The following is a 25,623-nucleotide window of genomic DNA, read 5'->3' as shown; positions in this document are numbered from 1 at the left end:
TAAAAGTCTGGTAGGTGGGAAGGTTATTAGGATTCCATCTCCTTCAGCTGGTGCCCCATCTCACAGTTTGCTGGGTGTGAATGGGTACTTAAAGAAGGGTGGGTGGGACAGAATATGGATTTGATTTGTGTACCACCAATCCACTGCTCAACAGTCTTTCTTTCTGAGTTGGCTGAGTTAGTTTTGTGGTGTTAGAATTCTTTCAGTTTATTGTTCTGTTTGACTTCAACATACATGCAGAGAGCAGCTCAGGTCTACATGTCCTCCATCTCATCCATGGGTCCAGCACTAGTAGTATCTGGTGGCAGTCATGGCATATGACACATACTATTTTTAGGGCATGGTGGTGATCTCTGTGTGAAGAAGCTTTCTATAATTCTATTATCATGGAGTAATCCCACCCAGAGGTGTCAGCTCACCACAGCCGCTCCTGAATGAACACACGAGACTCTCTGTGGTATCACCAGGAACTTTTACTGTAGGAAACATGAACATCAGAAAAGCCAAGAATGGGAGGCTCCGGCCAACCCTCCTTTATATACCCTCCCCCTCATTTGAACAGTCTCTTCCCGCTCAGTAAAACCCCGCGCAAATTCCCCGCCAAGTCCATCAGCCGTTTCTCCTCCGAGTCCTGGGACGCAGGTGTCTTATCAATGTCAGTGACCCTGAAACTCAGAGCCACATCCAGGCTCTAGTAGCAGGGTTCTGACATGGCGTCCTCCTCCCCTTCGTCCTGGAAGGAAAAGATTAAACACAACTATTGTTCTCCGCTGTCCAGAGTTCCTTTATACTTTTTTAACAGGCTGCAATGGAATACCGGGTGTACCTTTCCTAGGTCCTTTGGTAGCCTCAGCTCATAGGTCACTTCGTTTATTCTTTTTGCTACCCTGAATGGCCCTATATAGCGTGGAGCCAATTTCTTGGATGGGAACCCCAATTTCAGGTTTTTTGTGCTCAGCCAAACCAGATCTCCTTCGCCCAATTTGTCCCCCTCTCGGCGCCTACGATCCGCAAAGAGCTTGTACTTCTTTTGTGTTTCCCGCAATGCCTCTACCACGGTTTGCCACCCTTGCTTGATTTTGGCCGGCCATTCCTCGTTGGTCTGGCCCTCCCCTTCCTTCCACTCGGGTAGCCTGGGGAAAGGTGCCACCTCCTGTCCGTATACTATTTCGAATGGGGCACGACCTGTGGCCGAATGTACGGCCCCGTTAAAAGCCATCTCAGCAAACGGAAGAAGGTCCGCCCAATCATCCTGTCTATAATTGGTGTACATCCTTAAGAATTGGCACAGTGTCTGTTGGGTACGTTCGACCCCCCCGTTGGTCGCGGGATGAAAGGCCGAGCTCAGGTTCCTTTCTGCTCCTAACAGCTGTAAGAATTTTCCCCAAAATTTTGCAGTAAATTGGACTCCCCGGTCACTAATTATCTTGTCGGGACACCCATGTAGGCGATATACATGCTTCACATACAAATCAGCAAGTTTTTCAGCTGAAGGGAGTTTTGGCAGAGCCACAAAGTGTGCCTGTTTTGAGAATAGGTCCAATATTGTCCAAATGTATCTGTGGCCTCTGCTGGGGGGTAGTTCGCCTACAAAATCCATGGCTACGCATTCCCATGGCCTCATGGGCTCCACCACCTTCTGCAATAGCCCCTGGGGCTTCCCCGGTGGTGTTTTTCCCTCTGCACATAATTCACACTGCGTGACGTATCCCCTGGCGTCTTTCCTCATTCCGGGCCACCAGCATTGTTTGGCCAACAGTTTAATAGTCCTGGTGGGGCCTAGATGACCCGCACCCTTGTTATCATGGTACTTCCTTAACATTTCTCGTCTTAAACATTCAGGAATATACAATTTCTTATTTACAAACACCAAATCCCCACACAATTCTCCCTTTTCTTTGTTTGTTTGTAACCATTTGTCCATTCCATACGCTCGCTTCAACTCTTCCTCCCATATTTCTCCTCCCCCCGTGGAAATGGCAGTACGTTTGTTTTCTTTGGCCGCTTGTGCTCGAGTTAGTACTGCCAGGCCCCATTGCTTATCAAGAAAAATACTCCCTTCAGATTCCTGAATTCCTCCCCCGTGCTGAGGCATCCGAGAGAGAGCGTCAGCGAGTATATTATGTTTCCCCTGGAAGAATCTGAGTCTGAAATCAAAACGGCTGAAATATTGGGCCCATCTAATTTGCTTCGCTGATAGTTTACGAGGGGATCTTAGATACTGTAAATTTCTATGGTCAGTCCACACCTCAAACGGTGTTCCACTTCCTTCCAGAAAGTGTCTCCAGCACTCTAGTGCTTTTAGAATCGCTAAGGCTTCTCTCTCCCAAATCGGCCAGTTTTTTTCTGTATCGCTAAACTTTTTTGACAGATAGCCACATGGCTTCAGGTTCCCCCCCTCGTCTTTCTGTAGCAGAACTGCCCCATATGCCCGGTCTGACGCATCGCAATGTAATACAAAGGCTTTAGACATATCAGGGTGCTGTAGGACAGGCTCCTCAGTAAAACGCTTTTTAAGGGCTTCGAAAGCTTCCTGGCATTCTATTGTCCAGGTCAGTTTGGCCCCTGGGGCCTTCACTTTGGCTGTTTCTCCCCTACCTTTAGTCTTTAACAAATCCGTTAATGGCAAAGTGAGGCGCGCAAAGTCCTTGATAAATGTTCTATAGAAGTTTGCGAACCCTAGGAAGGATTGCAGCTGCTTCCGTGTTTTGGGGGCTTCCCACCCCCTCACGTCTTCTACCTTCGCAGGGTCCATCGCCACTCCCTGGGAGGAAATCCTATACCCCAGAAAGTCTATCTGGTCTTTATTGAACTCGCACTTGGCAAGCTTCGCATACAGTTTTGCTTCTCTCAACTTTTGCAGGACTTCCCTGACTAGTTCTATGTGTTGCTCCTTAGTCCGAGATACTAACAATATGTCATCTAAAAAAACAAAGACTCCTTTGTACAACAATGGATGCAACACTTCGTTGATTAATTGCATGAACGCGGCGCCTCCGCCGCACAAACCGAAAGGGAGCACACGATAATTGAATAATCCGAATGCACAGGAGAAGGCCGTCTTCCACCTGTCCTCTGGTTTAATCTGCAATTTATGGTACGCTTCAATTAAGTCCAATTTAGTGAATATCTGTCCCTCCGATAACTGGGCGATCAAGTCCTTCACTAAAGGTAGGGGGTATTTATTTCCAGAACTGATTGCATTCAGGCCCCTGTAGTCAATGCAGAGCCTCAGCGTTTGGTCCTTTTTGCGCCTGAACAACACAGGCGCCCCTAGAGGGGAATTTGAAGGCTCTATGAAACCCCTCGCTAGGTTTTTATCAATGTATTTTCTCAGTTCCTCCTTTTCCCTAGCCGACATTGGGTATATTTTTGCCTTAGGAAGCTCTGCTCCTGGGACTAGCTCTATCTTCACTTCAACTCTCCGCTTCGGTGGGAAACTGTCTGCTTCCTTCTCATCAAATACGTCCACAAAATCCCGATACTCTGGGGGTAATTTATCTGCCAGTTCTGCTATCCTGATAGAGTCTTCCTCCCCCCTTTTCCCCGGCTCCCTTTCCACTTCCTGGCTCCCTCCTTCCAACTTCATCCTGAAGATCATGCTCTTATCCTCCCAGTTGATTTGCGGGTTGGCCTGCCCCAGCCATGGCATGCCTAGTATAACATTATAGCTGGCTATTTGTGATATCACAAATGACACCTTTCCTTCCCAACTCCCTATCTTACACTTTACATCTTCGGCACTGTACTTAGCTAATGATCCCGATGCTGTGGATCCGTCCAACTGCGAAAAAGCTATTGGGGATTCTAGGTTCGTTCTTTCGCATCCCAATCCCTCGGCTAATTCAGGGGAGATGATGTTCCTGGAACATCCACAATCCACAAATGCTTTGCAGGTTGCTTGTTTGCTGCCACTTTCCAGCTGAATGGGGACCACTATCATGGCTTTGTCCTGACTTACCAACCCCCCCGAGTGGTGCCTCATCGGTGGTTCTTCCTCGGCGCGTTTCCCTGCCACGGCTCTTGGTTTGGGCGGGCCTCCGCCTTCCCCTTTTCTCTGCCAGCACTCGGCAGCCCTGTGGCCCAAACGGCCGCACACGAAGCAGCCCCTCCTGCTGGCGCTCACGTTCCCTGTCGGCTCCGTTCTCCTCCCGGCTGGGGTTGATCCCTCCTTCCGGCTCCCCTCTTTCATCTGCGGCCGCTGCTGTAGCCCTCCTCGGTGCCTCCTCGCCTGGGCCAGCGACGTCTCGATGCGCCCCGCCAGCTGAATCCATCCGCGCAGTGTGTCAGGCTCATCACGATGCACCGCCCAGGAGAGGATCTCCCGCCTGAGCCCCTCTTTGAAGAGTTCTATCTTTGTCACTGCAGACCATTCCGGCACCTTTTCAGCGAGGCATTGGAACTCCTCCGCATACTCCGATACCGACCTCTGCCCCTGGGAGACGGTCTTCAACTCCTCCCTCGCCCGGATCTGCTCCAGTGGATCTCGGAAACGGGTCTCCAGGGCCCCCATAAAGCGTCGGAGTGACCCCAGACATGGGTCGCGCCGCGCGTGTAGTTGAACGTACCAGCTGGCCGCTCCCCTCTTCAACACTGCACCAATGGCCCGTACCCGGCTGGATTCCGTTCTAAAAGTGTGGGCATTGTCCTCCATATAGCCCCTCACCGTGGTCAGGAAAAAATCCAGTTCAGAGGACTCTCCCCCAAACTCGATCCTTAGTTCCTCTCGTCTCGGTAGGGGTCCCTGTGGTGGCAATCCCCAATTCTCCGCCCGTCGCAAGCCCCCTTGCGGGCCAGTGGGCCCCGCTGCTGCTTCCCTTTGTCCTGTGCCACGCCCGGCATTCGCCAGGGGCACCAGGGTCTCAGTTGGGAGCGTAGCCGGGATTCTCGGAGGCTTTTCCCCTTCGTCGTCACTCTCCTCCACCCGCGTCAGGCTCGTTTGGATCTTGGGCCGGGCACCGGGCTCCTTTCGCATTTCCCTTCCCTTCGGTGCTGGGAGGTCTGCAAAGCCCTGGCTGCTTCCCATGCTCACGTCCCACATTGAGCTAGCCCGGAGTTCCCTTCCTCGCTCCGGCTCCGCCAAAACCGCCAGGCGCTCCATCGCCCTCGACATCACTGCCAGGGTGGTCTCCATCGCCGACATCCTCTCCTCCAGAAACACCATCTTTTGCGGGCCTGGGGAAGGTGAACCTTCCTCTCCTCCGGTGCTATCTCCCCGCACCACTCCGCGCCTCTGGGTTACCCCATTTGGCTGGGCATAAGCGGTGGATGACGCCAGGGCCGCCAGCTGGTGGAACTCAGCGTCCGTCTCGGGAGTGGCCCTTTCCGACCTTCCTCCTCCGGCGCCCAAGAGCTCTTCATCCTCCACTTGCATGTTACACCTCACCGCTACAGCGGGATGGTGTCCGTATTCTTGGCTTAGTGTCAGCTCACCACAGCCGCTCCTGAATGAACACACGAGACTCTCTGTGGTATCACCAGGAACTTTTACTGTAGGAAACATGAACATCAGAAAAGCCAAGAATGGGAGGCTCCGGCCAACCCTCCTTTATATACCCTCCCCCTCATTTGAACAGTCTCTTCCCGCTCAGTAAAACCCCGCGCAAATTCCCCGCCAAGTCCATCAGCCGTTTCTCCTCCGAGTCCTGGGACGCAGGTGTCTTATCAATGTCAGTGACCCTGAAACTCAGAGCCACATCCAGGCTCTAGTAGCAGGGTTCTGACACAGAGGAGAGCTTTAGTGACTGCAAAATGTAATGTGTTGCCATCAGTTCTTTTGGATGGGAGATATAAAAATGCAGAATGCTCCAAAAGAGTTTGTTCTTATGACTTGGTCTCTGTTGAAACACCTCACAATTCTTTGTTTGTTTTCCCCAAATATGATAACATACAGATGAAATACAGAAATTTCATTTTTTTTCACAGTGTTCTCAATGGCAAGGGTTTTATAAAATTGCATATCTTCTGAACAACTTCAATGCATTCTTTTGTGAGACTGTTGCAAAATATATTCTTAGATTAATAACTTTAAAGTATGTTTCCTTTTTATTTGTTACTTCCTCATGTTGTATATGCCTATGTTGTGATTTTGTTGCTGAGTGTGCGATTACTATCATGGACAGATCCTTCTTTGATGGTATTTAAATTTACTGGGACTGAGTCTCTGTAGAGGTGGAGTCCACTGAAGAGGGACCACCTCAGTGGATTCTTAATGGTTTTTGAGGAATCTCCTATTGCCTCAGCAAGTGATCTTGCCCAAGACATAGTGGATCTCTGGAACAGGGAAATACCCAGGGTAGTGGATGCAATTGCTGCTATGAATCCTATACCATGAAATGGAGCCAAGCAAGCACCCTGAATCACTAGCAAGCTAGAGTTGATAAAACAAGTGAGACAGAGACTAGAGTTATGGTGGTGGGAGACTCAGAGAAAGTCCAAAATAACACAGGCTAGAATTAATTAGAAAGCTTATGATATGGTGGTGGTGGTGGAAGCAAAGAAATAATTTTTCTTTGCCACCATTGTATCTGCATATTACCATTCAGTGTAGCTGTTTCAAGTTGTCAGGACCCTTTTATATCCTGACCCACAAGAGCAGTATACAAACAATTCGACAGTCTGCTGTAAAGAATTTGTATAGAACTTTGCAGATAAAATCACTTGGATACAAACTGATTTGGATATTCTAGAAACTTTGGTCCCTGCTTACATTGTGTTATTATTCAACATGTTTCAATTTGTTTGACCTGAGGTTGTCAACAGGCTCCTTGGAGATATGATGGCCAAATGGGCCAAGTGAGTAAAGGAAGTGGTCAATGCCTGCAGCAAGGCAGATTTCCAACTTACCTAAAAGGGTGTGTTGAGGCCACTACTGAAACAATCTCTCCCTGTATTGAATATTGTCTCTTCAATATTCCTTTTAGGGGTAAGGTTCTACAGAATGTGATGTCTTCCCATCTTCAAGGGTTCCAGATGAGACTAGTTATTTATTTATTTATTTATTTATTTATTTGCAACATTTCTACCCCGCCCTTCTTACCCTAGGGAACTCAGGGTGGCTTACAACAACCGGCAAAATTCATTTTGACAGCTTTGGTAGCCGACTCATGCCTTGGGGAGTGTCTCTTTGTTGGTTCTTCTTGAACCCTCAGTGCTTATGATACCATCAACCACAGTATCTTGATTTGCATCTTTGGGATGGGACTTGGCATCAGCACTATAGCTCAATAAGATGAGAGGTAGCCTGGACTGGGTACTCAAAGTATTTGATGAGCAAGAATCCCTACTGTGCATAAGGCTGATCTTAGAAGTGTTATTTTGAAAAAATCATTACATTTTTTATTCCAAGCCTAAAAGTAGCAGCCATTGCAATTGTCTTTTCCATTTTTGAAACTAACCCTTTAATTTTCATTATTTTAACAAAAATCTGAGGTCAGCAGCAACAAGGCACTGCACCAGACAGCATCTGAACTATGTAATATTCCTCCTCCACCATTTAATAAGGCCACAAAGCAATAAAAACATATTACGAGTAACCGTTATACTGCAAACAAAGTAGGGATCCTTTGCCAAGTTAACAATTGCAATATAAGTCATTTGCACTTTCCTTATTGAAAAAGAGAATAAACAACAGCCATTTTAGCAATAATGTGTGAGGTTCTAGTGTAGGATCCAAAAACACTATGCACTTTTCCATACAAATCACATGTTTCACTCATAGAGCTCATTTTTAAGGCTTGTCATTTCTCACTGCCTCTGGACACAATGATCCACACAGAACAGTAGTACCTAACATTATTTTTGAGCCCATGCATCATTCTTCCTTCTACTCATTTCATGACTAGTTTTATGGTAATGCTAAATAAGATAAACCTGAAAAGAAACTGTGTGCTTTAGGGGGTCTAGAAAACAACCACAGAGTCCACAGCCCACTTGTATCCTAACAGGATGTCAAGAGCCAATTCCCTGACCCCTTATAGGGCTTGTGGCAGAAGAGATTGATTGATAGGTTTGCTCAAACTTTCAAGAAATTGTTCTTTCTAGCTGCAGTGGTTGTCATGGGAGGCACAAAGATGACAGCTCTCTGCACCTGAAGCTTTCAGTCACAGTTAGAGATGAACACATCTGTTTTGGGTCTGATCTGTGTCCCTTTCACATATGATCACGCCTAAATTGCTTCCATTCTATTTCTGCATTGATCTGCAGTTGCTGTTGTCTTTGTTGCCATGTTAATCCACAGAGACGTTGGCATCCAAATGCATATTTATATACACATCTCTAAGTGCATTTTTCCATAAAAGATGTATTTTGAAGGGGTAGAATGGGTTGGGGATCAAAACCTGTAATGGAATATTTGGGAAACGTAATATTTGGGTTTCAATCCGCAAGTTAGCCATAGAGTTGTAGATCATGGTCAGCTTTCAACCATCTCACAGATATCCCTAGTTACATAATACACATTAAGGGGTGCCTCTGACCACACTGTTGGGATCGAGCCCTGCCAAAGTAGCCCTGAGTTGCGTGATGGGCTCCGGCAGGCTCCGTCCTGACTGCATCTCGGCAGCATCCTAGGACAGAGGACAAGATCCTGACAAGATCCTAAATGTCCTAGAGTCAGTATTGTAATCAATACTGTTCCTTTTGCTTCAGTATCAATAGTCCATTTAAACCATTTACGATTCATGTATATATTACATTCATTTACTAATAAACAAGTATGAATGAGGGAACGTGTTCATTAATAATGAGTTGGGAATTTTGTGAAATTTATCATGTTTAATAAGCAATAAATATTTAATCACATTTACATATACGTAGTTCATTTTTATGCATTTTTAGTTTTTAAAATATCTTTCAAAAATGGAGGACAAGAATTCACCAAAAGGTTCTGCCTTCAAGTACTTCACCAACCCCCCAACTTCTCACTCCCCAGATATATATGGAGATGGCTTTTGTATATTTCCAGTCAAAAGCCTGATTGAACAACCTCCCTATCACCACATTATATTTCTATAAACTATTTCTGAATTCTTCCTTTCCACAATTTGCATCCAGTGAGTCAGAAACATTCTTAGTTACTGATTAGTGTTCACACAGATATGGGTTGAAGATTATATATTTAGGAGCAGCTATTTTGGGCAAATCAATGGAAGCATCCACAATCTTTTAACTCCCCATCCCATATTGCATGAAGGAATGAAAAATGTGAATTAAAGGCAACATTGAATTTTGTGTTTATGGTGCACAAACCACAGGGAATGCATAGCTGGGTGTCCTTCCATGGAACCCCTGTATATTTAATTAGGAAGATAATCAAATGTAAAAGACAGGACAAGTATTTTTAAAAACCTGCTTGAAAAATGCAACCCTTCTAGCACTACTCCCCTCATAGAAGACTAACCTTTCCTAATACAAGCTAAGTTGATCCCACTGCCCTCATGGGAGGCTTTTTTGGCCATTCTGCAACCAACATAATACCACTGTCTAACATTACGAAGGCAGACCCTTGCAGTGGCTACACCCACTCTTTGGAATACCCTCCCATGTGTACTTCAAGACTCAAAACCCATACTGCACTTTACAATCATTTGGATATGTGGTTATAATGCAACATTTATTTATGCAGGCATTCCCTGGGCAGTAGTTATAACCCACTAAGATGGAGATAAATCATGCATGCATTCTCTTTTTCTTCATAAACTGTTGTCTCTCAATATTTACACAGCGATTAGATAAAATCTATTTACAAGTAGTAACTAGTGATGACTTCAACTGATGACTTAAAGATGAAGACGGTTTCCTTCATTCTCTCCATAACTCAGAGGACAGAGGCAATCCGGTAGGTGTTGCCTCTTACATAATAGTCACGCCCATGACTATTACGTGAAGAATCCTAAAATATCAAAACTGGGACCAAAAAGGAGGGTGCGACTATTATGCAACAAAATGCAGGTATGTGATCCTTTTTCCTAGAACAAAATGTTAAACTCACTTGTTGGAATCAAGTTTTCACTGATCAGCATAGCATGACAAGGTTTACTAGTTTGTGAATCTCCTCTTTCTTATTACATGTACTCCTTGATTTTCATATTTCAGAATTGGGATTTCACTATCATATTTGTGCAAATATGTCTGTGGATTACCAATCACCATCTTAAGGTGAAGATAGATCTTGATGTTTCAGTCTGACTATCCAGTAGCTCCCCTTTCATGGCCTCCGCTGCATTTTCAAAGCTACACTGTGGTCGAAATTGTAGTGGCTGGTGGCATTGATGTCAGTACGTTGCTAAATGCATTCTAGGTTTTGGTCCAAAGTTAAAGCAGTGATCCGGTTTACTGAAATCTATAGACAAAATAGGCTCAGCAACTTGGTTAGGTCCTAAAGTTCAGGTTTAAGGTCACAGATCTGTTACTTCACTAACCTGGAAGTCACCACTCACCAGTAAAATCAAGAACATAAAATAGATATCTTATCCACACACTCAAGCAATTTGTGATGTCAATGTATTTCAGGGTCATATTACAATTATGAGAGCCAGTATAGTGTAGTGGTTTGACCATTATGGTTCTGGAAACCAAGGTTCAATTTCTTGCTTGACCATGGAAACATACTGGGGGATCTGGCCCAAGTCACAGAATCTGAGCTTCAGAAAGCCCCACAATAGGGTTGTCCTAAGTCAGAAACACTGTGAAGGCACACAATCTTTTTTTTTTTAATGACAACATGAAAACAAGCACATTTATCTTATAAAGACTCTGGAAAATGTCCATAGACATACTGAGTCATCTTGACTTTTTCTTTTTGACAAAACTGGAAACCAGTGCATTATTGAAAGTCAGAGCAGTCAATCCTTTTCACCAGCTTCCTTGATGAGTTGCAGGCAAATACTAAAAATATATCAACAGCTTTGTGATAGCCAATTGTAAGAGAAATTTCTAAACATACCCGAAATAGTAATGACAGGTTTTTCCAAGATCTTATATCTACATTAATACACAAATGACTTCAGGACTGTTGGAATCATCACCACCACTATTATTGTCTCCATCATTTCTATTACTGCTCCTACTTTGGACCAATTTTATTTGAGTGCAATCAGGGCCATAGGCAGAAAAAAAATTGGGGAGGGGGGGTGAAACTTTTTTTAGTGAATCATGAAGAGTAGTTCCATAACGCAAAATAATTTAGAAATCAGGCTCCATTGATAAACTTCAGTGGACACTCAAGTCAGATAAACTTCAGTGGACACTCATGGGGATTTAGTTAATTAATTAAGATTCATGAGTAAATCAGGCGTTTTTTTAACCTGAAAAATTTGGGAGGGGGGAGGTGAACCCCTGCCCCCCCCCCCCCTTGGCTACAGCCCTTAGTGCAATGCTGTCTATGAATTAGTCAGACAAAAACAAAAAAGATCCAAAATGGCATACAGTATAACCCTGTATCTGTTGGGGATACATTTCTTGACTTCATGTGGATCCATAAAACCATGTATATTAATGATCCCAATTGAAATGAAAAACCTCCAGCCAAAGAATACCATATAAAAGAGATTTTTAATCGGTGTGTCATGACACATTAGTGTGTCAGCTACAATGTTGCATGAATGTAATGAGAAACCTTGGTATCTGTGTGTAATGAGCATTAGAATTTGTGTATGTGTCCGTATCTCTTATAAGGAGTTGGTTTAACCTCTGGTTTGCTAGTAAAACTGAATGTATCATTTTATAACAAAGCAATTCAGTTTTACTGGCAAACCAGAGGGTAAACCATGGATACTGGTCGTGAAGATACAAGGGTCACACTACACAATGTTTTAGAAGAATAGTGCATATAAAAATTTTCATACAAACTTAACAAGAATTAAGCAGCCTCTTAATTTAAAAACAAAAGTCAAAAACTTAAAATAGCATTAAAACATTTTTTTTTTCAAATTAGGGGAAGCATTCAGGTACAACTTCTATGCATCCAGTCTTCATTACTCCAGTTGTTTATTTATTTTCCCAATGTTAGTGCTGTGGCTTCTGCAGATACAAGTTACTCATACCTACAAAATAATCTGAGGTTCTTTTGCTTTCTACCCTACACCCCCTCCCCCATTAAAAACCTAAAAATTAACAACTCCCTGCAGTGACTAGTGGCTTGTTGATAATATAAATATAAGAATCAGAGGCGGTCCAACCATAAGGCGAAATAGGCATTTGCTTGTGGCGCCATCGTCCCGGGGGCACCATCGTCCTGGGAGGAGGGCACCAATCTCCACCTCCTTCTCTTTCAGGCCTTCCAGCGGCCGCGCTGGGCCTTCCGGCCAGTGCAGACCCACCTTCACACCACGCAAGCCCACCTTTGGGGCCTTCAGAGATTGTGAGGTCTGTAGGAACTTGGAAGCTAGGTATGTGGGGTTTATATATCTTAGAAGGTCCAGGGTGGGAGAAAGAACTTTTCTTTGAAGCAGGTGTGAATGTTGTAATTAATCACCTTGATTAGCATTTAATGGCCCTGTGGCTTCAAGGCCTGGCTTCTTCTTGCCTGGGAGAATCTTTTTTTGGGAGGAGTTAGCTGTCCCTGATTGTTTACTGTCTGGATTTCTTCTGTTTTCAGAGTGTTGTTCTTTATTTATTGTCCTGATTTTAGAGGGTTTTTTTTAATACTGAGGACTATCTGGGTTATCTAAGTCCACACTGCCCTATATCCCTGTTTGTGATGACTCATGGGCATTGTAGTCCCATTCCTAGTGCTGTTGTGACTGACGAAGAGGAGAACTTGGGTTTTCCTCCATTTCAGCCAGAAAGGGAACCATTTCAGCCAGAAATTGAGCCTTTGCACCTGCAGGAGGTTTGTCTTCCAGAAATCTCCCAAACAAGCCCGGAGTCGAGTTCTCCCCCTTTTTCGCGCCGTAATTACATTCTCCAGCAGAAAGGAGTGCAACAGGCTAATCGCAGGAGTTTGAGAATAGCAGCAAAGCATTCAGATGATTAAGCCTGTTCCCATGAGAAATTTTAGGGAGTCATACATCTGGACACAGAGATTGACTTTCGTTTCTGGTTCCCCAGAGAAGTGTTCTCTGGTGGGGAAAACAAGGCCTATTTAGGTTCCTTGCTCCCGGAGGGATCTTGCGGAGTCAATTTCGTCAGCAACTGGAGTAGTGTGTGTGGACAGCTACTCCGCTTCCAAGCCTTTGTTCCTGATTCAAGCCTTCGTTTTCCAGCCTTGTTCTTCCACGGATTTTGCCTTGCTTTCCAAGACCCAGCCTTGCCTTGTTTCCCGGATTTTGCCAAGTAAACACCACGGATCTTGTTCTTGTTCCTCGTTCCTTGCTGTCTTGTATTCAAGCCTTGTTTTTCCGAGAGTCAAGTTATTTCCTAGCCTCGTTCAAGTTCTTGGACTAAAGGACCTTGTCATCTCCCCTCACTTTGCCTGGCAAAGTGAGTGTTTCGGTTATTGGATTACAACTTTGGACCTTAATATTTCATATTGGACATTGTTTCTTTGGACTAATTTTGACCTTTCCTGAAAGGTCTAATTCTGGACTATTTTCTACACTTGTTTTTATTAACTTTATATACTCCTTCAATAAAGATATTAGATAGATTCTGGCCTCTGTGTATGGTTATTGGTGCCCTGCAGCCGGGTCGTGACACTGTTCAATGTTTAGTGCTAAATTTGCAAATATAGTAATTCCTACATAACATTACCATGTATTGAACTGCTTTTTCTATTGATTTGTTGTAAAACATGATGTTTTGGTGCTTAATTTTTAAAATCATAATGTAATTTGATGTTTTATAGGCTTTTCCTTTATACTTCCTTATTATCCAACATTTTCGCTTATCCAACGCTTTTATTTTTCAGTGATTGGTTTGGGGGGGGCGCCAAAATTCTGTTCGCCTACACTTGAAAAATACCTAGGGCCGGCTCTGATAAGAATGGATGGTTTCTGAAGACAATAAAATATAGAACAATTTGAAATAAAAAGAAAGTTACTGTTCTCCTGTACGCAACAATATTGAACACAAAAGGAAGGAAAATAGAAGCAGGCACTTCAATTTCACGCTCCATAAGAATCAATGAGCAAAAATAAAAGAAGAATCAATGTTCACAGAATAGAGAGTGACTAAATCTGATGGGAATTCTCCACCAACCTTTACATGCATATTAAAATAAAAATGTATAAAGTAATTAAAGCTCTCTGGGTGACAGCCAACTGTCAAATCTTCCCTATCTCTCTTCATCCCTTCCTTGAACGGTCCTGAATGTGCTTCAGTGTATCCCCCAACCCATTGGAACAAATTTTGGAAAACAGGTGGAAGAAGGTCCAGTTCTGTTAATATATGTCTTTCTGTTGGAGGAATACACTTATAATGGATACCATACTTTGGCTTAAATTTGATTACCCCAGACCAGGGAGGGGGGAGGCACTGAATCAATGGGATTTACCTATGATTCAACCTTCTACAGGAGTGAATGGGTTCCTTTTATTTGGAGCTAACCAACAGAATTCAAGTCTCTTTGTGCATCTACACTGTAGAATTAATGTGGCTTTACACCACATTAATTGACATGAATCAATGCTATAAAATTGAGAGATTTGTAGTTTGGTGAGGCACCACCACTCTCTAGAGCAGGGGTCCTCAAACTTTTTAAGCCAAGGGCCAGTCCACAATCCTTCAGACTGTTGAGGGGCCAGATTATCATTTGAAAAAAAACAAACAAATTCTGATGCACACTGCATATGTCTTATTTGTAGTGCAAAAACAACAACAACAACAACAACAACAACAACAATGGAAGAACAATACAATATTTTAAAATAAAAACAATTTTAACCAACATACATTTATCAGGATTTCAATGGGAAGTGTGGTCCTGCTTCTGGCCAATGAGATAGTCAAGTTAATTAGGGTTGTTGTTGTTGTTGTTGTTGTGTGCCTTCAAGTCATTTCAGACTTTGGGTGAACCTAAGTCTAAAATTTATTTATTTATTTATTATTTGCTGCATTTATTTACTACATTTGTATCACACCCTTTTCACCCCAAAGGGGACTCAGAGTGGCTTACAAATTATATGTACATAAAATATATTATATTATTAGCATAGCACAATATTAGCATTATATATTACTATATTGAACTATACCACTACACTGTAGTATTATTAATAATATTATATGTAATATAGAATATGTCATGGAGCCAAATCCCAGGGCTGAATTTCCAAGCCCTGAATCTGGCTTCATAACATAACATAAATAACCCTGCAAGCACCTGGCGGGAGAAGATAAAATGAGCCTGGGAACTCAGGGTTGAAAGTATAAACAATTATAATTGATATAGTGTGGGAATGGTAGTAATGTGATCCAGAGGGTGGGATTTGATGATGATATTTGCGTGTGGTATTACGTTGCATCAGAAGTGATAAAATTGAATGTATGTAAACATTAGGTCATTCTCGACTTTTCCAAAGTCATGTATTCTTCAATAAAGATTGGATTTGAGAGCAGCTATCTTTGATCTGCGTTCAGACTGGTCCTTTGAAGTGAGCCTGACATTTAAGTCGAGAATCCAGTTCTCACCCTCCTGCGGAATTCGCAGTGAAGTGATAATGAGTGAAGAAGGAGATCAAAGCCCAAATGGAGCAGGGAGGCCTTTGCAAGGGGCCCGGCCGAAGAGAGAAGAGACGCTGCAAGCCATAGCTTCCTCTACGGGGTACCCCAGGCCGAACGGCGTGACCCAGAGGATTCCCAGGGGAGGAAGAGGCGTCTCTGCGGCTGCAGAAACCAGTTGGGGATCTGGAGGAAGTATGCCGGAGACCGTGGCCCTGCGGTTATCCATCCTGGAAACTAATTTATCCAGGCTGTCGGAAACCGTGGGGAGGTTGGTGCCACTATTGGAAGAGAATCTCCAAAAGGAGCCCATCCGATATGGCGCCGAGAGAGAGCCAAGTAAAGAAGGAGATTGGAGCCAGAGGGGCCAGCGAGCATCAACGCAGAGTCCCGTGGCGGCAAGGGACGAGGGAGATGAGGAATACTGGCAGGAGCTGGAGTTCCGAGACAGAATGGCACGCGAAGTGGAGCGCCAGCGAGCTCTGGGAACTCTGAGGCCGGCAAAACCCCCAAAGCCCAAGCCAGCAACCGGGAGGCGTGCGGAAGAGGAGGTGCAAGCCCCAGAATCTTCAGAAAAACTGGTGAGTCGGGACAAACGCATGATAGTAGTGCCAATCTGCCTCTCGGGGCTAGAGAATCGGGCCACCTGCAAGGCATTTGTGGATTGTGGTTGTTCTAGAAACATTATAACTCCGGAATTAGCAGGAGCGCTGAAATGCCAGCAGATGGCGCTTGACTCCCCAATTGCATTTTCGCAGCTAGATGGATCAGTCGCTGCTGGGGAAGTATCTACAAAGGAAATACGGGGGGTCCCATGTAAAATAGGCAAATGGGAAGGAAGAATATCCTTTGTGATAGCCCCTATTGCCACATACCACGTAATATTAGGGATACCATGGCTCGAACAGGCAAATCCTGAAGTAGATTGGAGAGGAAAGAGCCTAGCATTTAAAGAACAGCAGACGCAATGGGAGATAAGCAAAATTGCAGAAGAGGAGGACGAGGGAGATGAAGCAGATGAAATAGACCCACAGCTATTGCCACCTGAATACAGAGACTTTGTGGATGTTTTCAATCAGAAAGAGGCCAGTAAATTACCTCCCAAAAGGAATATAGAAGTAGAAATTGAAATAACCCCAGGAGCAAACTTACCAAAACCAAAAGTGTATCCCATGTCTGTGCAGGAGAAGGAGGAATTGAGGAAATATATTGATAAAAACCTGGCGCGAGGCTTCATTAAGCCATCCAATTCTCCTCTCGGGGCCCCAGTGTTATTTAGGAGAAAGAAAGACAACTCCCTAAGATTGTGCATTGATTATCGAAATTTAAATGCAATTACTAAGGACAATAAATACCCTATGCCCTTAGTAAAGGATTTAATTACCGTATTGAAGAAAGGGAGCATATTTACTAAACTGGATTTAATTGAAGCATATCATAAATTAAGAATCAAACCGGAGGATACTTGGAAAACTGCATTTTCCTGCGCATTCGGCCATTTTGAATATAAAATTTTGCCTTTCGGATTAAAAAATGGAGGCGGTTGCTTTATGCAGCTTATAAATGAAATACTACACCCATTGTTGTACAGAGGGGTATTCATATTTCTTGATGATATCTTGATTGTGAGCGAAGATAAGGAAAAGCACGTAAAATTGGTCCGGGAAGTTTTGCAGAGACTACGAGAAGCAAAGCTGTACGCAAAACTGTCCAAATGTGAATTTAATAAAACTCAAATTGACTTTCTGGGGTATCGGATATCTCCAGAAGGGTTAGCTATGGATCCAGCTAAAGTATCAGATGTGAAAGGATGGGGAGTGCCTCAAACAAGGAGGCAATTGCAATCATTTCTGGGGTTTGCCAATTTTTATAGATCCTTCATAAAAGGCTTCGCGCAAATAACCGCACCCCTTACTGAACTTTTAAAAACAAAAGGGAAAGGGGAGACGGCAAAAGTAAAAGCTCCTGGCGCCAAACTGGGTTGGACGCCAGAATGCCAAAAGGCATTTGAAACCCTAAAAGAATGCTTCACAGAAGGACCCATCCTAAAACACCCCGATATCAGGAGCCCTTTCATAATCCATTGCGATGCCTCAGACTGTGCGTACGGGGCAGTACTATTGCAAAAAGATCAAAATGGGAACTTAAAACCCTGCGGATATTTGTCCCGGAAGTTCAGCGAAACTGAAAAATGTTGGCCAATATGGGAAAAAGAGGCATTAGCCATATTAAAAGCCTTAGAATGCTGGCGACACTTCCTCGAAGGAAGCGGAATCCCATTTGAAATTTGGTCTGACCATAAGAACCTCCAGTATTTAAAGTCTCCTCGAAAATTGTCCCCCAAACAAATTAGATGGGCGCAATACTTCAGCAGGTTCGATTTCCAATTAAAGTTTTTTCAAGGGAAGCAGAATGTCTTGGCAGATGCTCTTTCACGCATGCCTCAACACGGAGGCATAACCACAGCAAAAGAGGGAACAATATTCTCTGATAAACAATGGGGCTTAGCTGTCAGGACAAGAGCGCAAACCCAAAAGGAGAACACTGCTATTGTTGAACTCGACGGGGAAGATAATTGGGGAAACGAACTGAAACAGTCTTATGATGGAGATCAGTGGATCGCATCCAACGCAGAAAAGGGGGAGCAGAAGGGGGGATTTTGGTTTGTGAACAAGAAACTGTATATCCCAGCAACATTAAGAATTAAGATTTTGCATCGTTTTCACAATAACCAGAGCGCTGGTCATACAGGAATTACAAAAACAACAAAGGCAATAGCAAAACATTGCTGGTGGCCAGGGATGAGGAAGGACATAAAGAATCATGTTGTTCAATGTGATGATTGTGCCAGAAATAAATCGAGAGGAGGGAAGCCAATGGGATTATTACAAACAGTAGCAGAACCTACCAGACCTTGGGAATGTGTAGCTATGGACTTTGTGGGGGAACTACCGGTTAGCAAAGGACATCGTTATATTTGGACAGTATTAGACCTGTTTTCTAAACAGGCCCACTTTATAGCACTGACGAAACTACCATCAGCCGAGAAACTAGCTGAATTGTACATAAACCACATTTACAAACTGCATGGATGTCCCAGTAGAGTGGTCAGTGACAGAGGAGTACAATTCACAGCAAAATTTTGGGAAAAATTCTTGGAAATGCTAGGAGCAGAAAGGAGTCTAAGTTCTGCTTTTCACCCCATGACAAACGGGGCGGTAGAACGTACTCAGCAGACACTTGGGCAGTTCCTTCGAATGTACTCTAACATGAGACAAAATGACTGGTCTAGGTGGTTGGCTTTTGCAGAACTAGCTTTTAATTCGACTATACATTCAGCAACAAATAAAACCCCCTTTGAAGTGGTTTACGGGTATGAAATACAGCCTTTGCCCCAGTTGCCAAGATGGACAGAGAATGAGGAAACAGAGGCAGGGAAATGGAAAACGCAAATGCTAGAATGCTGGAGTCAAGTGACTGCATCCTTAAAGGAAGCACACAAAAAGTATAAAGCGTTCGCAGACAGAAAGAGGGTGGAAGGCGATAAACTGGATAAAGGAGATCTAGTGTGGTTAAGTACCCAAAACATCAAATTGGGGCTACCTTCGAGAAAATTGGGCCCCAAATATATTGGACCATTCAGAATACAGGGTGTTATCAATGAAGTAACTTTCCAGTTGGCATTGCCAAAAAGTTTAGGGAAAATACACCCAGTATTCCATCGCAGCTTGCTGAAAAAATACATGGGGACTTTGGACAAAATGGACACATAGAGTTATTGTTTGATTTGTTTCAGGATTATGATGAAAGAAGAACCGAAGAGGAGGACGAAGAAAACGAGGGCGCCATGTCATGGAGCCAAATCCCAGGGCTGAATTTCTAAGCCCTGAATCTGGCTTCATAACATAACATAAATAACCCTGCAAGCACCTGGCGGGAGAAGATAAAATGAGCCTGGGAACTCAGGGTTGAAAGTATAAACAATTATAATTGATATAGTGTGGGAATGGTAGTAATGTGATCCAGAGGGTGGGATTTGATGATGATATTTGCGTGTGGTATTACGTTGCATCAGAAGTGATAAAATTGAATGTATGTAAACATTAGGTCATTCTCGACTTTTCCAAAGTCATGTATTCTTCAATAAAGATTGGATTTGAGAGCAGCTATCTTTGATCTGCGTTCAGACTGGTCCTTTGAAGTGAGCCTGACAAGAATATATAATTAATATTATTATATGGTATTATTATTAGTGTTATATAGTATTACATTATATTATTATCAATATTATATGTATATACAATATATTATATTATAAAACTGAGGGCGGGGGCCAGGTAAATGACCTCGGAGGGCCGCATCCGGCCCCCGGGCCTTAGTTTGGGGACCCCTGCTCTAGAGACATCTATGCTGTTGAATTAATGCAGTATGACACCACTTGGCTCAATGCTATGGAATCATGGGAGTTCTAGTGTTAGTTACAAGGTCTTCAACCTATTTTGCATATTTGTTGTTATGATTCTACAGTACATAAAGTAATGGGGGGAGATATTAGGTACATCTACACTGCATAATGCAGTTTGACACAAATTTACATCCCATTGCCTAATGCTATTGTTGTCGACCGCACTTTGGGGGATCGGGCCCTTAAAGAGAGACCCGACCCGGTCCTGAGGGAACGGACCTTGGCGAAGCCAAAAGGAGAATATAAGCCGCAATACAACCTGAAGCCTGAAATGAAGAAGGTCCGCCAAGTTGAAGGAAAATCCGCCAAGGAGTTTTTATTGAGCAATTCAGCTGAAAAGGACGCTAATAGCGATCATTCAATCTACTAGCGTAACATATGTTTCAAATAAAGTCATATTTATACAATGTTTTGGTCTGACAGCCCCTTGAATTTCCCGCCCCGCTTCCCTGCCCATCTGATCGCGGATAGGCTGAGAGGTTGAACGAGGCGGGCTTTCGTTTCCCGCCTTGCTCTGCTGGCCCAATGGGGAGCCGTTTTTTGTCCCCCCTCGGGCCAATCAGAGAGGAGGAGGCGGGAGCTGTTGAAACAATGAGGTGACCGGACAGGAAATATCAGATTAATTCTGGCCCAGCCGATTTCTAAAGGAATTAATGGCACCCATCAAGGGTGTCCGGGGTCCTGTCACGTTCACAGATTTTAGATATGCCTTGGGGTGTCAGACGGGAAGTGGTGATGGGTGGTGATGAGCCGTCATTGACGGGCCCCACAGGGTGCCTTCCAGCGGCGTCCTGGCCTGGGATATGACAATGTTTGCCTTGGGGGCGAGTCACCTTTAGGAATTTGGTGACTCTAAACCCTATATTGTCCATGCGATCGGAATGAGATTGGATTAAACGGTGGCAGATTATCCTTTTGTTTTTTTGGGAAGGGAGGTCTGGGTCATGGGGCCGAGGTTCACGTTGGGGTCATAATATTTCCCATTTGATTTGATGATTTGACAAATATATGGGATAAAGTGAAAATTAAAATAAAGTTGGAACATAAACCCAGCAGGGAAAAACACATATTTTCCGGGGATCCCAAAGAGTATAAATACATATAGGCAGATAGGTAGATAAAGGAGAATCCATAAAGGTGGGTGACATTGCATAAAGGGGAATCATGAATGATATAAACAATATTTGATAAAAACGAAGTTTACAACATCTGGGGAACCCAATATAGAAGTGGAGTTCTAACAGCATACTTTCACAATCCATGAAGTTATCCCAACGATTAGAAATTCATACAACAGTGAGTTAGGAGAGGGTCCAAATACATAGAATATGAAAATTCACAAATACATGAGGGAAAAGAGTTCATCTGTGATGGGAGGAATTCGTAGAGGTGGCATAGGGAAAAGGCACATGTGGGTTGCAGTCTTTGGAAGTATAGGATTTCATAAGTCCAGGGGTAGGTTTGGGGAAGAGTGTTCTTCTCCTTCATGAAAGGTATGAATGAAGCGTGGAGGGCACCCGTCCGGGCACCCCTTGGCAGCTGTAGAGGGTGAGGGTCCTTGGAGAACTATGTCTCCCCTGCGAGAGAGCGACCCCCCATCCCCAATTCACAGAAAGGGGCTAGGGAAAACCATTCCGCGAGTCGCGGGGAGAGGAAAACCCGGGATAAAGCAGCAGCTTGGCTTGAAAGGAGCTGTCAGTCCCGTTTGACAGTCAGCTGTTGAGGTGCCGAAAACTGGACCGATTCCGGTTCTGCTGGTTGTCTTCGAGTCAGGAGCCTTAGAAAGGGTTAGGTCTAAAAGAGGAGCGTTCTAGGGGTAATTTTGATAGAGATATGAGCCAATTTATATCGACCGCCATGTTAATCTATGGCAGAGAAACCTCAGCCGGAGTTTAAAGGGACGGGAGGGAGAGAAACTGCATGCAAAGGAAGGAGTCAGAGGGAGATACAAAATAACCAGATAGAGAGTGTTACTGTTAAAATAAATGCTACTTTTATTGGGGGATTTTGTTACATAGTTCAGGGAAGGGGAAAATGAAGAAAAAAAGTCTTTTAATAATAGTCTGCTGCGGTCCCGCTTCGTTCCTTTGGGGAGTAATCTATGGAACTTTCTGCTGCGTTTTCAAATCAATTTGAAAGCTGGGGTGACGGTCATCATATTCCCCACTCGGTAAGGGCGGGGCGAGATGGGCGGAGCCTATTTTCGCCCCTGCCCTACCGCATAAACATTATAACCTCTCAGCGGCAGCATGGCCATCTGCTGAGAGGGGTTCGAATGGTTCTTTTTGCGACAAATTTGGAACAGAGCGGGCAAATGCGACCAGCAGCAGCTTATTATTAGAAGGAGAAGGATTACAGCTAGAAAGAGGAGAAAACCTTTCCTCAACCAGTCTAAAGAAGGGAGCCAGTCGGTCAAAAAACTAAGGTCGAATCCAGTCGTCTCCTTAATTCCTGAGGCCAAATCATTCAGACCCTCGATGGATTTATGAATCATAGGAGTCTGGTCTGTCAAATTAAAGCAGCACATGTGCCTTACACTCTCACAGCCATAGTGGTTTTTCAATAGGAGGAAATCAATAGCTGCCCTGTTATCTAATACAGCCTCCCGCAGCTCATGCATTTCCTTTGCCACTCATGCCAAGGCTTGAGAGGTATAATTGATGTTTTTGACCAGAGCGCAGGCCAGATGCTTTATGGCCCTATAATTCATGGCTGAGGCCACTCCAGGAGTGAACAATGCAGCCGCCACAAATTGTGGGATGCCTTTTAGTACTACTGAGGGATCACAATTCGGATCCAAGTTTTGAATGGATCTTGCCTTCCGACCCAAAGAGTGTGCCAATTCTAAGTCGTTCTTGGAGGGCATAAAAAGAGACAGCCTACCCAAGGCACAATTCCCCATGGAGGTGTTGGCAGGTAGATAACCATAGGCTGTCCGTCCACACAGGAAAAACCATCCTGGGGGCAGGACCAAATGGGCATTCAGATGAGACAGTTTTTCTATATGGGTGCAATTTAGAGAGTTGTCAATGGGAAGCTGATGGCACTCACCGATGCAGGTGGGTATTTGAAAACAATTTTCTGCTTGAGGAACATGAGCAAGGCGGATGGTAGCCATGCCAGGCAACTTGTCCATGGAGACTCTTCCCCAGTTAGAGAGATCTCTGTAAGACATATCCTTTGGGATGTCTTGGAACATGGTATAATTTCTAAAAATTTCCAGAGGTTCTGGAATGCCAATTAAACAGGTGGAAAACAGGTCTGTGGCTGAGGCTCCACTGGACAGGCAAAAATCTGAGACATTTAAGGCTTTTGTGGCCAACTGTTGCCAGAAGTTTACTTTGGAAGAAAGCCATTCATACAACACCGGGCTAGAGCTGGCAGGGAGAGTCAGAGAAAAAATGAGAATTAGGGTTAGCACTAGTACCCTGGACAGCTCCCAAGGAGAAAGATAGGGAAAGAACAGAGAGAAAAATAGAGGGGAAATTAGAACTCACGGCTCCTGATTCAGCACGCCGGACAGCTCCCAGTGGAATCGTGGTGTTAGTTCTTCCGAGCGGGGGGGGGGGGTTGAAGTGAGGGCCGATTTGACAGCTGTCAAAGCGAGCTGTCAAATGTTTGTAGGTCCAAATGGGGGTGTTCCCGTGGTGCTAGAAGGATGGAATTTGGAGGAGTCCTTGGAGGGGGTCTTGTGCTTTGGTCTCTGGCTTTTGGTCTTTCTCCGGGCCTCGGGAGGGTGTGGGTCAGGACAGTTCGCGGGCGGCGGTCCCTGAGGAGGTGTTTTCCGGAACAACACCTTCAGGTCGTCTCCCAGCTCAGCTGTCCACAGATCTTTGCCTTCCTCACCGCTGGTGGGGGCTGGTTCTGGTTCAGGAGCACTCTTGATGGATCCTGGCATGGATTCCAGCACCTTGCAAGCGATGTAGGAGGTCAGGAGGGCTTCGAGGAGGTTGTGATGCCATCTCCACCAGGCGCCTCCTAGTGTCCACAGCCAGGTCCAGCACCTCCACCCGGGAGGAGGTCCAAGGGATAGAGAATGCCTCAAGACAGCAAAGAAAAGAGATCACGTGTCCCCTCCCCACTCCCCTTCCCCCAAGACCCTAAGAGTGGAGGGTTAATTTTATAAGGAAGAATAAAGGAGGGAAAAAAATGGAAATAAATCATTCATACCTTCTGGGACATTTTCAATACTGAAGGTTCCTCTGGCACCCTCGCAGCCATGTTTGGGCTCACCACTCGCGCCTGACCCAGCGACCAACAGCGAGGGTCCTGTTCGTGGCTCCATGGGGACACACTTTTAGCCTCTGCCACCTCTTCTTCAGGTGAGGAGGGGTCGCCCTTACCTGCCAGCCTTCTCCTGGTCTCGTGGGGGCGCCCTTTCCTCCCTGCAGTTGAAGGGGATGTTCTTCTGCTCAGGGTCAGCCTTACGACCCCTGCCAGGGGTTGGAGCCAGCTTGTGGGTGGGGGCCTCATCACCGTGATGGCACCCCACTGGTTGCTCTTGCCTTATCTGAGCTGGGTTTCTCAGAGTCCCTTTATAGCCACAGGAGCGGATGATGGTCCTGGTAGTCCAGGTCGGAGTGGAGTGCCTCCCATGTGGGGTGCCAGGATCCCCATTCTACTATTCCCAACGGTCCCTTTTATACTGAGAGAGTGTTAGTAAAACCCCTAACCCATTGTATACACAGTCATTCAAGAGATAGCAAACAAGAGGGAGAGAGAGAAACAGAGAGGATAGCTCAAGGAAGAAAATCATGAGGAAAAGGAACAAAACTTGGTTCCCCACATTTAAAGGACAGACAGAAGCTCCAAAGTCAAGACAACAAACAAAGAATACTACTCAGAGAACAGGGAAGCCCCAGGCAGGACTCAGCCAGTCTCTGAAGATGGAAGGTTTTCCAAAGATACACAATATCCCCCAGAGAGAAGGGGGGGGGCTGAGAGGGAAATTCAAAAAAGGGGGAGGGGTTTTGCAGGGTTGCCCAAAGGGATTGGGTGAAGAAAAAAGAAAAAGGGAAAGGAGTCTTTGAGGACACAGGATCCTTTGGTTTGAGCAAATTTCAAGGTGTGACCTGATGCTTTGGAAAGAATGCCAGATCAAAGGTCCCACTTACAAATTGTAACCAACAAAAATGCAAATTTACAGTCTAAAAATTTATGTTCCTCTGGGATCTTTGGGGAGTTTCTAGAGATTTTGGGTAAAGTTTTGAAAGCAGACAGAAAAGAAGAGGGGAAAAGGGAATTGAACTGTGACTCAAAAATTTAGAAGCAGATTGCTTTGAGAAGGAGGGAGAAAACAGAGGATGGCAATGGATGTTCTTTGGTCTCTGAACAGTCAATTCCTCCTTCCTCTGAGGGTCCTCATCCCCCCCGGGCCCCTCCTTTCCCCCTGTTCCTCTGGTCAAAAAGGACGAGCGAGAGGAAGAGAGGGAGAGATTTAGGGAGGGGGGCTGCAAGGGGGAAGAAGTCTTTGGGGTGGAAGGGAAAAAGGCTTAGAGGGATTCGGTTGGGGAGGGGTGGAGAGGGAATAGGAGGTTGGGAAACGGAGGGGAGATGGG

General features: G+C 44.7%; 2 protein-coding genes and 1 long non-coding RNA gene across 10 annotated transcripts in view; 1 reads left to right on the top strand and 2 right to left on the bottom strand.

The window, feature by feature from the left end:
* dlgap2 (DLG associated protein 2) overlaps nucleotides 1-25,623 on the bottom strand; it is a 619,373-nt gene that overhangs the window by 440,272 nt on the left and 153,478 nt on the right. The window lies entirely within an intron of this gene.
* The window catches only part of LOC134295705 (uncharacterized), a 64,845-nt gene that overhangs the window by 569 nt on the left and 38,653 nt on the right, over nucleotides 1-25,623 (top strand). The window lies entirely within an intron of this gene.
* On the bottom strand, nucleotides 454-5,727 carry LOC134295703 (uncharacterized). Its single transcript, XM_062969101.1, has 2 exons — nucleotides 3,962-5,727; nucleotides 454-733 (listed from the first exon to the last, which is right to left on the bottom strand). The coding sequence occupies exons 1-2, from the start codon at nucleotides 5,507-5,509 to the stop codon at nucleotides 692-694; spliced, it is 1,590 nt and encodes a 529-aa protein (XP_062825171.1). The 5' UTR covers nucleotides 5,510-5,727; the 3' UTR covers nucleotides 454-691.

This window comes from Anolis carolinensis, chromosome 1 (genome assembly GCF_035594765.1).
Source record: "Anolis carolinensis isolate JA03-04 chromosome 1, rAnoCar3.1.pri, whole genome shotgun sequence".
Lineage (NCBI taxonomy): Eukaryota > Metazoa > Chordata > Lepidosauria > Squamata > Dactyloidae > Anolis > Anolis carolinensis.
Note: the sequence above shows the minus strand (reverse complement) of the source record. Positions and strands in the feature narration are given on the sequence as shown.